Source organism: Zootermopsis nevadensis, unplaced genomic scaffold, assembly GCF_977971745.1.
Source record: "Zootermopsis nevadensis isolate Lab colony 2312 unplaced genomic scaffold, Znev_1.0 Znev_ptg000001l, whole genome shotgun sequence".
NCBI classification, from domain to species: Eukaryota; Metazoa; Arthropoda; class Insecta; order Blattodea; family Termopsidae; genus Zootermopsis; species Zootermopsis nevadensis.
In genome coordinates this window covers 22,219,586-22,234,460 of record NW_028259133.1, presented here as the reverse complement: position 1 = coordinate 22,234,460, position 14,875 = coordinate 22,219,586, and the positions used below count along the sequence as shown (strand labels likewise).

The window sequence follows — 14,875 nt, the reverse complement described above, 5'->3', positions numbered from 1 at the left end:
AAAGAATACACCTAAAGACTTACTTCAGACAGAATGCCAAGAAATATTTAAAAATATTAATCAAGAATACAAGGGCATCCAATGGAGATGGAAGGATTTTGTTGATGTTGGTCTTCTGGGTAATAACACTGTACTTTTAGGTGGGAAGGAATTTGCAATAAAACAGCCCAACAGGACCCAATACTTGCTGGAAAAAGATGCTGAGAGCACAACCCAATTTTCACTGCACCTGCAATAAAAAATCATTAAACCTGAAAAAAACACTAATCTTTAAAAACATTAATAGATGAACATAATTTATTTTCTTAACATTTTATTTGTTTGAAAATATTATCCCATTATTTATTTTGAGTTACAATGGATTACATTTAACATGGTTAAAATCAGTGTTGTGGTCTTCTCAGCTACTGCCATTTTGAAGGAACTAATGACCTCCATTCTTAACCCTGAAGACTGATGTGATGTTCCTTTAAAATGATGATATCCACCTAGAATCACACAGCTTGTAGCTTTATTAAAAGCTGACACAAGATTTGTGTGCAAGGTGATTTAAATAGATGAACAACTCCACAAACCAGTACACAGCTGGCTACTGTGGAGGTACCGGTAGGTGGTATGCTAGAAGCAAGGAACCGATAACTTCTTCATTGACATGATACAACCAGATTTGTAACAGGCACTAAAGTTCTTATGAATTCCATAATGCGTAATATATTATACTTCTCACGTTCTTCTAGAATCAAGTAGTGTGGGAAACACTACTTGAAAATCAATTTCACCAAGAAAATTAAGTTATATTGAAAAGAGGTACAAAATAACATCAACTGTGACTTCTGAGTGTGCATTTATATGATTTTTGTTACTCTGAAAACATGAAAGTGTAAATACAGACAGTTTACTATATTGATCCTTCTTCCAACTGTGCTATGGCCAACAGCTGAGACCTTTATACCTCACTCCCTTGCCTGCAAGACCATTATTAAGTATGTGTCTCTACATACACTGTGTAATGTGTTTGGCAAACTGGAAAGTATAAAAATCACTACAATAGTTTATGTGCATAAATAAAAATAATAGCAGAAGCTTGTACACTGTACCACAAATATATGAAATAATTACATACTACTATATTTTTCCATTCATAGTCTGTACGATTTCTTGATCTGCTGTGTGCCAAGGGCACCAGGCGGATGACAGCGTTACTCACCACATCATGCTATTCATACTGTCCGATCCCTCGCCTACTTCAGGATGTTCCTCAACAGCACTGAATCTGCTCTGCAAAGATGCAGACTTGGCTGTGCCAGGATGTGTGGATATGTTCTTCTCATAGATACACTTCCGTTTATTTAACACGTCAGCATCCAGTGCCAAAGGATTCAGATTGCATCTGAGTGTATACGTACCACTTCGACTGAACGGGCTTCGACAAACAGTTCCTGCAAGAGTCTGAGTCATTGCTCTTCCTGGTTCTGTCCTGAAGCTTGAACTGCAAGTATCTGTCCTTAGTGGAATGGCATTTGCAAATCTCCCTTTACCTGCACTATTTCTTTCACTTGAATTTATGCAAGCACCTACATCACGGTACATCCCAGAACTATAGTCTGACGTGTTTCTGTTATGCACTCTCTGCTGGTCCCTTACACCCTCCGTTCTAACCTGCCACTCCGATCCACACTCTGGCAAAAGCCACCTTCATGTTGACTTCAATCCAGGGTCACGTGACTCTGAAGTGTAACGCCGGTATTTCGGAAGTTTCGAGCATAAGAAGATTGCACTCAGTAGCACAGACAATTCTACCAGCACAAGACCAGATCCAATGGCAAGAAACAGGGTCGTGTGGTATCTAAACCACATCTCCAACTGCGCAAAACATCCCTATAGTTAAAAAGAAAACCAAATTACCAAGTTCAAATTATTTAAAATACTGGATGTAAAGAACTGAACTAGGAGGAGACAAATAGGCAGATGAAAAACAAAATGAATAGCTCAGTTCAGATAAGAAAGCACTTAACCTCAAACTGATGACATTCGCTATGTATCAGCAACAATAATACTGCACTGCATATTCTCATTCCTTTTTTGTGGGATACCAGAACACTTCTGTCGGAGTGAATCTAAAATCATCTCTCATACACATAATGGAGTATGTGAAATCATACACAAACCACATGACTAGCCTACTTCGCTCAGTATACAAATTAATGTGGTCGCACACTATATTTCCGCCTCAAAGTATACACAAAATGCAAAAGTATGTGTTTTGAGAACAATGTAAGAAAACTAGCACTTTCTTTTGTCTAGGTTAATCTGATAAATGGATTTCTCAGACAACTCTACAATACCAATCAGATCAATATAAAATTAGGTAAGCTGTCTGCTTAAGCCTTTGATAATGGACCATTAATCATTAGTTACATATTCTGCTGAGATCATTAATGCAAGTGCTGATATTACTGTATGGGAATAAAACTGTGGTTCCTAAATTTAAAAATTACTGCATGTTACATGTGGAACTTTAGATGCTTTGTAGAACGCTGAACTCACCTCCGTATGGCGTGCCATCCGATACAGGCCCTGATCAAGAGACTGGCATGCTGACATATTCAGGGGATGCGGATCTAGAAATGCTTTAGAGTCACTGGGCGGATTAATGAGTAGGCAGCATGATCGTGGTAAAAATAAGTCAGGCTGCCCAAGCTCCCTCAGTCGCCACCATGACACATCATAGTCTATTGCTCCGATGATCCCGCAACACTGAAACTACAGACAGTAATGGGACTGTTGTGAGCAAAGCTACTGGACCATCTACAGAGGATCAACCGTCGTTCTATTAAGTAATAACTATGAACAGAGAAACATGAAACTGTGAGAGGGTAGAACATAAACAAATGCCTGAAAATGAAGTGCACAGGAAAATAATGGGACCTAGAAATGATGGAGCAAGCAACCAACCAATTTGAGAAATTACATAACTAGGAACACAACGATTTATACAGGTCAACCGGTGTTGGTAGGATAGTGAAATATAAGAGGCTATGATGGGCTTAGTAAAGGGACGAAAAGAATATACATAGAATTATGGTTTGAGATGTGACACCAAGAAACAAAATGTGCATCAATACCATGAAAGAATTACCCAAAAACTAATGATAAAGACCACTAGTTTCAGAGGGAAGAATCAACCGCAATTCATTTCAAAGTGGTTCTTACAATTGTCTGTGCAAGATCAACGGCAGCAGTGAACTGCTCCTTCCCTGGAACACCGTACGTTCTCTGAAGCGACTGCGTCAGCTGTTTCACGCTAACAGTGGCTCCCAGATACTCAGGGCAGACAACCGCCAGCACTCCCAAAGAGCTCTCAGCAAGCAGCAGCACGACCAAGAAAAACAGAAACTGCAACAGATAACGGGACTCACAGTGCCTGGGACCTTACTGCATATTCAAAATTTCCCATCTTAACACATATTCAGCCAACCACGTGCCTTTGAGGAGTGCTGTTCGACAATCATCGTGTGGGTTATCACACGCATTAGTAATTATAATACAACTGGACTATGAATCTCAGGCCATAACACATTGCTTGTTCTTTTATGTAATATTTCATGCCCTCTGGGACATGCAGCATAATGAAAGTCATGCTGTGTCAACTGATGTGATACTACTTCTGAAAAAACAGAAGTTCGTATGTTAATAATGAATATGGTATTTTATCAACACAAATGCATGTGTGTGTATAAATAAATAAATTAAGAAGTACTTCTAAATAAAACTCAGCATGTAAAGGGTTACAATTACTCACATAAAAGCATAGCACCAAAGCAGTTCAGTGTCACTTCTAAAAGCTACAAATTTAATCTTACCAAAGCAAGAAGACAGTGGCTATGAAGACAAGTGGCCCAGAAACCAAGAACACCAGTAGCACAGATCAGCAGACCCGTGCCCATCAGTCCAAGAGCTGTGTAGTAGAACAGTGGGTGAGCTGGCACGTGGTGAGAGCCCAGCAGACGGGACAGCAGGACACGGGGGACGTCAGTCAGCAGAACCGCTCCCAGCACTACTAGAGCGAGACCAGACAGCTGCAAATGCACAAGGAATTCAATTTTATAGCAACTTAAGGCATAAATCTATACAAAGAAACACATCACACAAAGTTTTGTGTGTGATCCTTCCACAAAAAGCACAAAATAAATATGTAATGGAGCAGTGATGTCTGTCCGTCTGCTTGCTCAGTCATCAATGAAATTTGGACTGAAGGTCTACATTAAGGTTTGAACAAGAATTTAATCTCTGTCCACGCAAGTAAAACATGAAACAAAGCACATAAAATACAGAACTCATTAAAGAATACAATCATTTAAAATATTTTTTATACTAGAGCAATGCGCTCCTTTCGGAGCGCATTATCTAATCTGATATTTTACTTCTTTACTTCGCTGCTCTTAGTCAGTCAACTTTCTACGTCCAACCCCCACCCTTGCAAATGTTCGTCTGCTTCTTTCTCCCTTCTGTTCTTGTTAAATAAGTTTTTCTACGTTTATCAATGTAAATCTTACTTAGCTTTCCTTCTTTTGTTAATATTTTCCCTTTGCTTTTTTTTAATTGTTAAGATTCCTTCCGGGGCTATAGAGCTCTGTCTCAGAGAGCAGTTTAAAATGAGATCAATCGGCAGTAACACTACTTACCAGAAAAACAAGGTTACAGCAAACAAGAACTGCTTTTCCTACATTTAATTCTGTTGTCTTCATAATGAACACGTCCTACTACATTGTTTTATCACACTGCTGTCTTCCTTGTATCACTCCGGAGTAAAGCTGATGATCCAAGCTCACAGACTTTGCTGGAATTGCATCACTGATAATACAGGTGCACTGGAGGGGGAGAAATAAATATGCCTGGGGACAGCGTGATGGTCAGCCTACGGAGAGGAAGGACATAAAGAGGGGGAGACAAACAGGAAGGAAACTCCCATGTGGTGGAGTGGAATTAGATCAAAAGCAGCAGGAGATGCAGTTCAGTGCACAGGTGGACTGCCTTCCACCTACTCACTGCATCACAATTACTGTTAGTGACCCACCCAGCTGACTCTGACGACCATGATGTTACAGAAACTGGCTGAACCACAGCATGAAGTAAATCTCAAAATGCGTACAGAATCGAACATAAAATTATAGCCATAATTAGCACTGTACGATATCAAATTCTGGCTCATGAAATGCACTGAACTGTACTCTGCACCCTCCACAGAAACCACTTCACAAGATGAAACAGAACCTCAAAAAATCTGAACACGCATCATTAACGGCATGTTGCATTAACTCGAGGCCTGAGCTGTACTTGGATGGGGTTGAGACATAAAATGAGTAATGCAATGTTATGACAGAATGCCAAAACCAAGTCACTACAGGAACTAAAAAACTTTACCAAATGCACAGACATGCAATTCCAGATTTAATTACTAATTTTATATTTTACGGCCGTCACGTTAAAAAACTAAGTGACCTATTTTACACACCTATCTCAAATGCATTGTGCATCTTCCCAACATGTTTCTTACTTGCACTTCCAATGTCTCCACCATTCTCAGAATAATGTGAATATTGATTAAAATGCACTTTGAATTTATGTATTCCAAGTTCCACGAACATTATTTTACAGAGTGGACTCAAAAGTCAAGAATACTCCTTGTCTGCACTCCACAAATACCAGATGCAAGAGAAGGCAGATCATCCTGTTCTCGCTGTGTTGTCTCCTGAAGTTCTGGCGGTAAATGAAGTTTCTGCAATGAAACCCAAGCCAACTTACAAGCGAACATTCATTTTACAGACTTGAACAATATACTACAGAAACTAAAACAAGAGGTACAGGAATACAAGGAAAGTAATGTATAAGAATTAGGAAGGTTATAAATGACCAGATTTGTTGTTTTATCCTGCCTGCTCCACACGCAAGTTATACGCCAAAATCACTAATCAACAAGAAACATTACCACTAGCACTGAGACTCATTACTTCAGAAACCAAAAATGTGAGGCCACAAAATCTACAATACAGGGAAAAAGAAAAAAAGAGAACGTACAGTAAATAAAACAAAGAGGCGAGACAAGTGTAAGGCTGCATCAATTAATAAAAAACTGGATATGCATTACTTAGCTGTTTAACATAATCAAGGAATTTAAGTTCCTCACCTCTATGAGAAACCTTTTTCGTCGTAACTTGAAAGCGAGATCAAAACTCTCTGGAACGTGGGACATCAACGTGTTGATGGCAGGGAGCTGATTTATGTGGAAGAGACCATGATAATCCTTATAAACTGGGTTGGTCTCCTTCTCTGAACCTGCAAATGACTCCAGTCTCACTGAAGCATCACATAAATGTTCCAATCTCTTTATGATTGATGTTTCCTGTCAACATAAAGCAACCATGGGACAAGTATTAGTGTCAGCAGCGACTCCATTAACAGGCGGTAATGTGAAAATTAATACTGCGCCGTACCTGAAACAGGTGTGACGGCAACGTAAGCACGCAAACGGCATAAGCGGATCGGATGAGAGAACGAAGGCAATAAAAGAATAATGCGAGGTCTGACTTCTGTTGATATGATGAGACATGTGTTTCTTCTGTCCACAGGGGAGATCCTACGGAATGCACAGCTGTGCGAAGAATATTCCGCTTCTCAGGACTTGCTGCAACTCCAAACTGCCCCTCTTCAATTTTATTGTGTATTGTGCAGAGCAGATCATAATAGGCAGGATTTGTAAACCTACCTGCATTAAAACAATAAGTTTCAATTGCATGAACATAAAGCAGGCTCAAATCCAACCCTTTTATATTTTTACCTATGATTTTTCAAATGCCACTTTCAATAGATCAAATTGAATAGCATCATGTAACAGAATGATCTGACTGCGACATTCATTTGTCTACTGTTTATGAAAAGTGTCACTGCATTTATCTTATCCATCTCTAAGCAACCACATGAAATGAGAGCATAAGAAAAGTATATCATTTTGACAACACCACTGAACTTCCTTAAAATCGGATACTTGTCGCATTCTCTGCGATAGGTACTTGTGAATGTACAGAAATTATTAATTATGGTCTTCTGGCGTGACAAGCTGTCTAGTCAAATAGGTGGTTACTAACCACCTATAATAATACATTGCGTCAGAACCCAAAAGTTCACAGTCCACATTTTCGCTCAAGAACCTCAAATCTCACAGAGAAATTAAATTAACCTTCTGTAATGAATTTAATTACTTCTAAAATGAAGTACGCCACTGTTCATTCACTTATCAGATTTAGTAAATTTAAAATAACATGTTCCTCCATGATTACTTTATATGCAGCAGAAGAAAACCCCGATCTCCAATCTCCAATCTCTTTCAGAAAGGAACTGACCACAATAATAGCCACAAAAATTCATCTTACTTTCACTCTGTCCATATCCTGTGCATCCAGTCCAGTAGCAAACATCTGCTGCCTTCAAAATTTCAGCATCTAGAGACTTTGTTAAATCATAATTGTGCCCAAAACTGGTGCTGGTTGGGGATGACTGGACCACTCGCATGTTCTGATATCGCCAAGCGATAGTCATCTTGTCATCAGAGTCACTGGTACGAACAGAATCATCAAGCTGCACTGGTGCTGGCAGTTCACGAACCTAGCACCATTAACATGAATTCTTTTCATTATTCTATAACGCAAGATGAAACGTAAGCTGTCGCTATTCTTGTAAATCGCATGGAATTCTGTTATTGGTCAATGAGATGACAAGAGTTGGGACAACAAAAATGACACTGGATAATCAAACAAAATATCAGAATTCATGATGATCATTTCAACAAGAATGTGGAATATAAAACAAATGTAATAAACATGGTAGGTGAATGCCAATAAATAAGATAGGAACACATGAGCTACACAATAAAATTGTTTGCAATAATAGTAACTGTCATATTATGTAAAAGAATACAAAACATTTCTTTGTATGCAGATATATGGCAAATGCAGAAATACAGAATTCAAATAACATAACTTACCAGGTTTTCACAGTCCGAATCTTGACTTGCAACAATGAGAGAATGACCAGACACTATTCCCTCTGCTAGGAAGTATTTTAGAAGTAGTTTTGCATAGGTTCCATACTTGTCTTCCTCTGAAAATATGATGGAGGAAAATACATATACAATTGCATGTATGTCTTAGTGTAAATGAGATATAACATTAAATTCATTAACAACATATAAGCTTCATACTACTTTAGGACAATAGGACAACATGGCCACATATTGCATAAGAAAGCAAAAACTGGTTATCTGCCCTATTTATCATTTTGGTACCTACCAATCAACACTACTGTTCCAACAGGAATACCTCCACCTGTGAAACAAATAAAAGTCTGGTAAGTATCAGTGGTAAATACAGATATTCCTGAGAATTAACATTTTTTTGTTTTCCTTGATTAATGATGAAGTTGCTGCTACTATAATTAGAAACATACACGAAATTAAATCTAAAATACGCAACTGTCACAGATAAAAATATCACGTTACCTTCTAATAACACAAAACAGTGGCTGACATCAATTAACAAAATTTAATACTTAGGTTAGGTTAACACAGAACGTAGCAAAAATCGCAGAAAAGATAAATTAAAATTTACTTTCATATAGCAGACACATAATTATACAGTGCGATATGATGTAATAAAATCGTTACCTATCGCATGATCAAAGGAAGGAACACCTGAAGAAACCAAGAGCTGGGCATTCTGAATAGACTGTTTTGAACCGGGGATATACGGAACTCTGCTTTTGGACTTCTTCTGAAAACTCGTTTGCTGTACGGCCATATTCATCCTGAATTAAATATTTAGCAGCAATTTCCAGGTCTCTTCAATACTGAAATCATGCACCTAACATAACCAAACATCACCAACAATCTCACCGCTTTCGTTACCTCTTGAGTGAATGTTTCAACTCTGCCTGTCCGAACGCGCTAGAAATCGACGAAGTAGTTAAATATAATCTTCTAGAGCGCAGCACGCGCCAAACAATTCAGTGTCAAAGTATTGCCACGGAAACACATGATACAATGATGCATACCGAGGCCCTACGAAATCCCGCTATGTCCCTGGACCACCAGCCTCCCAATCGTTCACGTTTCCCAAGGGCTGACCTGTAACATAAAGTCCAAGTTCCAAGCGATTTCCCCAATACAATTCCTCCATCCAAGCAACATCGTGTCCCATCGCACAGTCCCTGACTTCACTACGTAGCCCACTGCTCGTATATATTCAAAGGCGTGTTATTTATGAGCCTCAACTTACTTTCTATTAATGGAGCAGAATAACAGCCAGCGAGCATGAAGATGACGTTTCAGAGGTGCTTGCTACCTCCATTATCAGGGCGACGATGGAGGCAGCAAGGAAACGTCGGGTAATCTTCTACCAGACTACACCGTGCAACAACCCAGAACACAGCCGTCTTCAGATTCACCGCCCTGAAAACCTTAAATCCTACGTAGCCAGTGGAATGCTTTCAAACTTCATGTACAAAGTTAATAATTGATTATTACGGTATCAATTAAAAATATCCGAGATTACCGCAGTATTGCAAGATTCCGCTGGCTTGACATTAATGAAAGCTAGTGTTATTTGAGAATTTGATATTAGACTCCTACAACGAATTTTCTTGTTGTTATTATTTTTAAAACACCAAACAAGCGTTTAAGAGATCAGCTTCAAGGGACGGTGAATTCTGTTACAAATTACATGGTGTCGCGGTTCACATTTGTCATGCAACAGACACAAATGCCCGGTTAGGGTCATTCTTTGTAACAAGAAACTGCAGATATGAGGGGGTAATGTCCTCCCCCGCTCTGTTAAGTATTGATGTGTTGTTGCATTTCAGTCCTCATTTTCAGCTAGCAATTTGAGCTTACGTCATATACTAAGCCGTAATTCTGACACCTCCATGATTAAGTAATGAACACTTCCAGACGCCACTACATCACACAGCAAAATGTAATGGAGAAACACTCTCGGGCATTATTAATTTTCTGGTCAAAGGATAAATGAGTGTTCTGCTTTGCGACACCCACAATTACATCTAATATACCTGAAAATGTTTAAACTTGTGGACAGCAATTATGAAAAATATGCTACTCGACGTCACCCTGCCTTTAAGCGCCACGACATGAAGACATCGGTTGGGGTGGGCCCAACAGAATTTGTTTGGCCCACGTTTGGTCGAACTACGGGATCCTACAGGGCACATTTCGTCCTGCTCGTTGAGTTAATGTTACAGAAGCTGGCCAGGTGGAATTTCGTTTCAGCTTCGAAGATATTTTTTTACAGAATTCCATCACACATTTTCATGCTCTTAATGACACATCTCGCTCTAAGAGTGGATTTATTTAGTGCTTCAGAAGATCAGTGAAAGAAACTAGAAAAGCCGACGATATTTTACTCGACAAATCTGAGGAAGAGCATTGGCCGAGGGAAAATATCGAAATTATTCTTAAGTAGGCGTCCTAATGACAGCGTTTGTTAAAGAAATTTTAAACATTTCTGTTTCACACCAATTAATTAGCTTTTGTAATTATTTTTCATAAACCGGACGGCTGTAATGAAACGTGTTAAAGTACTCTGACGTCATCTTTTTAAATACCAACATGACGGCCTTTGAAGTAGGAACGCCAATAGTGCCATTAATGTAAGAGCTTTTCAAAAATATTAATTTTTGTGACAGTTGTTTTTCCAACAAAACACGACTGACCAATTCCATGACGAAACACTACTAACGGCTGGGGGAGGGGGCATATTATCAAAAGAATCTACATGGCGACGGTGCGAAACTTTGAAGTTATACCTGAAAAATGAACCAATGCTAGGCAAAATATGGAGGAAAATATGCCTCATTACTTTTGCGAAGAACCTCCATGTTGCTGTTCGGAGCACGAGTGGACTAAAGCACGCAGGTGGACCGTCTGGAAAACCACGTTCAAATTAATTTCAGTTTCTGACAGTTTTAACAAAGACTTGGACGCAGCAGTGAGCTAACCCGAGCCCACTGCTGCGTCCAACTCTTCAGTTATGTAAAATGATGTACCCTGAAGTTCGGTCAAAGATATTTCATCAGCGTAATTACAAACATGAAATAGGTCTTAACGTATTATACATTTAAAGGAGAAACAGCCACTACACGCTCAAAAATACGTCTGAAAAACAGTGCCAGCGATTCAGATAAAGGAGTAATTTCTGTAGGTACCTACTTCTTATAGCCGAAGAGTGCCTTGGCTTCACTTCGGCTAGCTGCAAATTTTTATACGGGGTCTTAAAATTACAAATTTACAAATGGCTACCGTTTTTGTTTCCCATGTCCTCACATGTTCGTCTCCTGTCTAGACCCGACCCGTCAGGCAACTTCAGACGCGGACAGAGTTTGAAGGAAGGAAGGAAGTCAGTCCGACAGCCCACGGAGAGCGACGTGTTTTGTCGAGGCACGATGACGTGTGCCTCGAATCCGAAGTACACGGGGTCGGATGGCGCAAAAACCTGCAGGCTAATTTCCCGCATGTGGCGCAATGCTCTGTGACAAAACGGGCCTCACTACATCGCTGGTTGGCTGTTTCACCCAGGCACAAAAACCACGTGTGTGCGTTAAATACAGATTCACCAACACTTAGCAACACCGCACTGCCGTTTTTATTTTCCAGTTTGTGAACAGCGTCAAAACATTTTATTTTTGCCTTATTCCGACACTAACTGAGAGAAAAGAAACAATGTTTTGTTAGGAATGTGAAGATTGAACGAACAAAGAAGGGGGAAAGCAAGAACGAATCAAGGAAACGGAGCATGAGAGCAGATGACGACATAAAATCTATCGCTACTACGAGACCCTCATCAGAGACCTCTTACGAGACCCAGGAAACTGCAAATAACAAACGAGTTACCTCCAGTTAACAGTTTTAAATTCCACTTTGGACTCCCCTGAAACAGCCAAATTGCTGCTCTGTTACGACAATCTTACGCACACAAGCGTCTATAGCAGTTGATGAAGAAAGCCGCAATAAGCAAGATTTTCCGATGCATTTTACTCTCAAGAGGCAGTTCTTACTCTGTTTCGCCCGGCGAGAACGATGAATTGAAATGATCGCGATAATACACAGAGTAAGATGGTTGATTATTTCAGCACATTTTATTTCCAGTAAAAAACGAGAGTTCGCCAGTTCTTTAAATGAACGCACAAAAAAATAAGGACTACAATCGCGGAGAGACGTAACTGCGAATTACGGCATCATCTGGTTATGACGCAGCCGCGGTTAATGGAAAAATAAGAAAGACAGACACGCCGATAAATCACGATAATCCGAACTGCACACAATACGGCAACGACAGTCATTCAGAGTAGTCTTTGGCGACAATGCGGTAAATACCATTGTTGTCACTTGGAAGAACAACTCTAAAGCCTTGAAAAATGTCTTCGGCGCGTGACGCGAATTCCAAGGACTGGACGGCCAGGCCTCTCTCTCTATGCAGTCCACGGTCCTACGCGTCGCTTGGTGTACCGAAAGACACAGCGAAGACCAGGGGTCTTCCTCAGTTCATACCAATCAACGACCTCGCCTATGGCCTATTCCTACACCTCGTGTCTTTAGGTCGGAACAGACATCGAACTTAAGATGTCGATGTTGGTCATCTGGGTAGTAACGCCGTGTGGTCTCGTAGTACATACCTGCGTTTTTGGAGGAACACCCTGTCTTTTCAGTCCCAATGGATTAATAACACGGTTGTTAGCCCCACGCAAGACTCTTATCTGCAAGGAATAATTCTGATTCACATTTCATACATTCGCCACTGACGTACCATTTTCTTCTCGACATCAGGATGAGGCATTTTTGACACCTAGACCAAGGTCCAAGAACCCAAATTGCCAGGTCAGCTGATACAAGCACTTAACTTAATAAATCATGCAGTTGAGAAAGCGTCGTTAAACAGCACAAAGCGTCCAAAGAAATTTACAAACACGGCGCACAAAATCCGCTGTTTATGTCTTCCCGTGTACGAAGATTAGCACAGATAAAAGAATAACGCGCCGCGGACATCTTTAGCCTACGAGAATCCCTGGCTTATCCGAAGTTAAACACGATCCCATAAGACCGTCAGTCGATTTGCGTCTGTCTGTCTTGTTTTGTGCATCTGTAGTCCTGAGACACGCGAGCAGAGTAATACAGCACAAGGAACGTGTTTAGAAAAGCTACTTTGTGGGTCACTGCATGGCGGAACAGACGGCAACTTTTAAATCAGCAGCACCGGCGAATTCCAACCCGGGTTTCGAATCTTGACCACGAATGTAAAGGGAAAAAAAAGTATAAACATTTAAAACAAAAATGACAATTAGGAAAAGCATAAGAAATAGGTCACATGACGAATCATGCATTCAGACACGGCAATTCAAAGCGTATAAGATTAACCGACCTTCCATCACACACACATCTCGCCTGCATAGGCAGTCCCGCTCAACACCCGTGCCAAAGAAGTTGCCGCACACGCAGGTTACAGACGGTCTTGGAATTGCTGTATGGCCTCGCGACGCTGGTTCTATACAATCCTAACGAGACTCCTAGGACGAAGGCATGCAGCGGAAGTGGTCGTGACCCATCTCAAGCAACCTGCTGTCTCTGTAAGTAGTAAAGGAGACGGACATGGAAAAATATCTCAATCCCTTTATTAAGGCTTCTATTGGCTTACGGTTTATTTTAGGCAGCTTTCAACAGAGAAGTGAGAATTGGAAAGGACATGGAAAGACGCCAAGAGCTAACGCGCCTTTTAAGGAACCCGAAGGTTCATAATTGCCTAGGAATGGACTTACTCTGAGGCAGATGAATCCAACCCACACCCTTTCATCTGTTTATCGTTAATATTTTAGTGTTAGAGTTATCAGTTGGCTTTAACGGCAGCGCCTAACGCTGTCTATGAAGGACAATACGCGTGCTGCTGTTATTCAGCGTACGAGGCCTGACACGGGTCTTCTCGTGTTACCCTCACAACACACGGATTATATTGCATCAGCTCAGGCACTTTTACAACAACCCCATTATTTTTGTTGCCCCAACCCCATTGAAAAAGAACCAAGACAAATTGCACCATCGCATCGCCCTCTCAGCAAGATACCGGGATGATACAAAGTTCGAAACTTGCAAAAATTCGCCTATAAGCGTTGCCATGCCCGTCCGCATATAACGACTAGAGAACCGTTCGACGGAATTTGTAACGTTTTACACTGAGGACTTCCACTAAAATCTGTCGGCACATCCCATTTCCAATAATACTCGTAATACAGGGATAAGAAAACTTCTTAATAGCGTGTTTGAGGAAACATTTTTTTAAAAAAAAAGTTAGGTCCTGTTAAAAATCGAAAACTGTACGCAAAATTAAAACGAAACCGCCTAAAAATTAAAAATACAATTTATGTTTGTTCTCTGTCAAAATTCTGCATCTTTTCTTCTGCAGTGTGGCGAAATTCGGAATCTTCGGCGCTTGTGAAAGGATGAAATTACAACATATTTGAGAGAAATCGGAGTGGGGTGTGTGTGGATTGGATTCATTTGGCTCACGACACGGTCCACTTCGAGGTCCGTGAAGGACGGTTAATTTCTTGACCGGCTGTAAGACTATCAGTTTCTCGGAGAGGGCTATGTGATGCATGGCAGCTATAACACGACGCCGACAGATTGATAGCCGCCATCTGAAGATGCTGTTTGCATTACGTACAACAAATCCGATGGGCGTCGCGTTACGTGGGCGCAGGCACACTGCTTGTGGCGGTGTGGCCTCACCTCTCGCCCTCGGTCCCCGGCGCGCGCTGTAGC

The 14,875-nt window shown here is 40.6% G+C and overlaps 3 protein-coding genes across 4 annotated transcripts in view; all 3 read right to left on the bottom strand.

The window, feature by feature from the left end:
- Positions 1 to 296: 296 nt before the first annotated feature.
- Positions 297 to 5,695, bottom strand: LOC110826460 (CD151 antigen). Of its 2 annotated transcripts, XM_022057118.2 has the most exons (6): positions 5,516 to 5,593; positions 4,686 to 4,918; positions 3,864 to 4,079; positions 3,214 to 3,396; positions 2,548 to 2,763; positions 297 to 1,878 (listed from the first exon to the last, which is right to left on the bottom strand). In XM_022057118.2, exons 2-6 carry the CDS (start codon positions 4,746 to 4,748, stop codon positions 1,696 to 1,698), a joined length of 861 nt encoding a protein of 286 aa, XP_021912810.1. In that variant the 5' UTR covers positions 4,749 to 4,918; positions 5,516 to 5,593; the 3' UTR covers positions 297 to 1,695. The 2 variants fall into 2 exon arrangements, with proteins under 2 accessions (XP_021912810.1, XP_021912812.1); XM_022057120.2 differs by lacking the exon at positions 4,686 to 4,918 and having other exon boundaries at positions 5,558 to 5,695.
- Positions 5,605 to 9,060, bottom strand: Elp4 (Elongator complex protein 4). Its single transcript, XM_022057109.2, has 7 exons — positions 8,720 to 9,060; positions 8,346 to 8,381; positions 8,042 to 8,157; positions 7,431 to 7,662; positions 6,495 to 6,766; positions 6,188 to 6,403; positions 5,605 to 5,779 (listed from the first exon to the last, which is right to left on the bottom strand). Exons 1-7 carry the CDS (start codon positions 8,856 to 8,858, stop codon positions 5,666 to 5,668), a joined length of 1,125 nt encoding a protein of 374 aa, XP_021912801.1. The 5' UTR covers positions 8,859 to 9,060; the 3' UTR covers positions 5,605 to 5,665.
- A 2,625-nt stretch (positions 9,061 to 11,685) lies between these two features.
- Positions 11,686 to 14,875, bottom strand: part of LOC110826462 (ras-related protein Rab-29) — a 47,318-nt gene continuing 44,128 nt past the window's right edge. The window contains exons 6-7 of the transcript XR_015534574.1: positions 13,482 to 13,684; positions 11,686 to 12,819 (exon numbers count right to left, since the gene is read on the bottom strand). The gene's annotated coding sequence lies outside the window, so the exon portion shown is untranslated. The remainder of the gene's footprint in view (positions 12,820 to 13,481; positions 13,685 to 14,875) is intronic.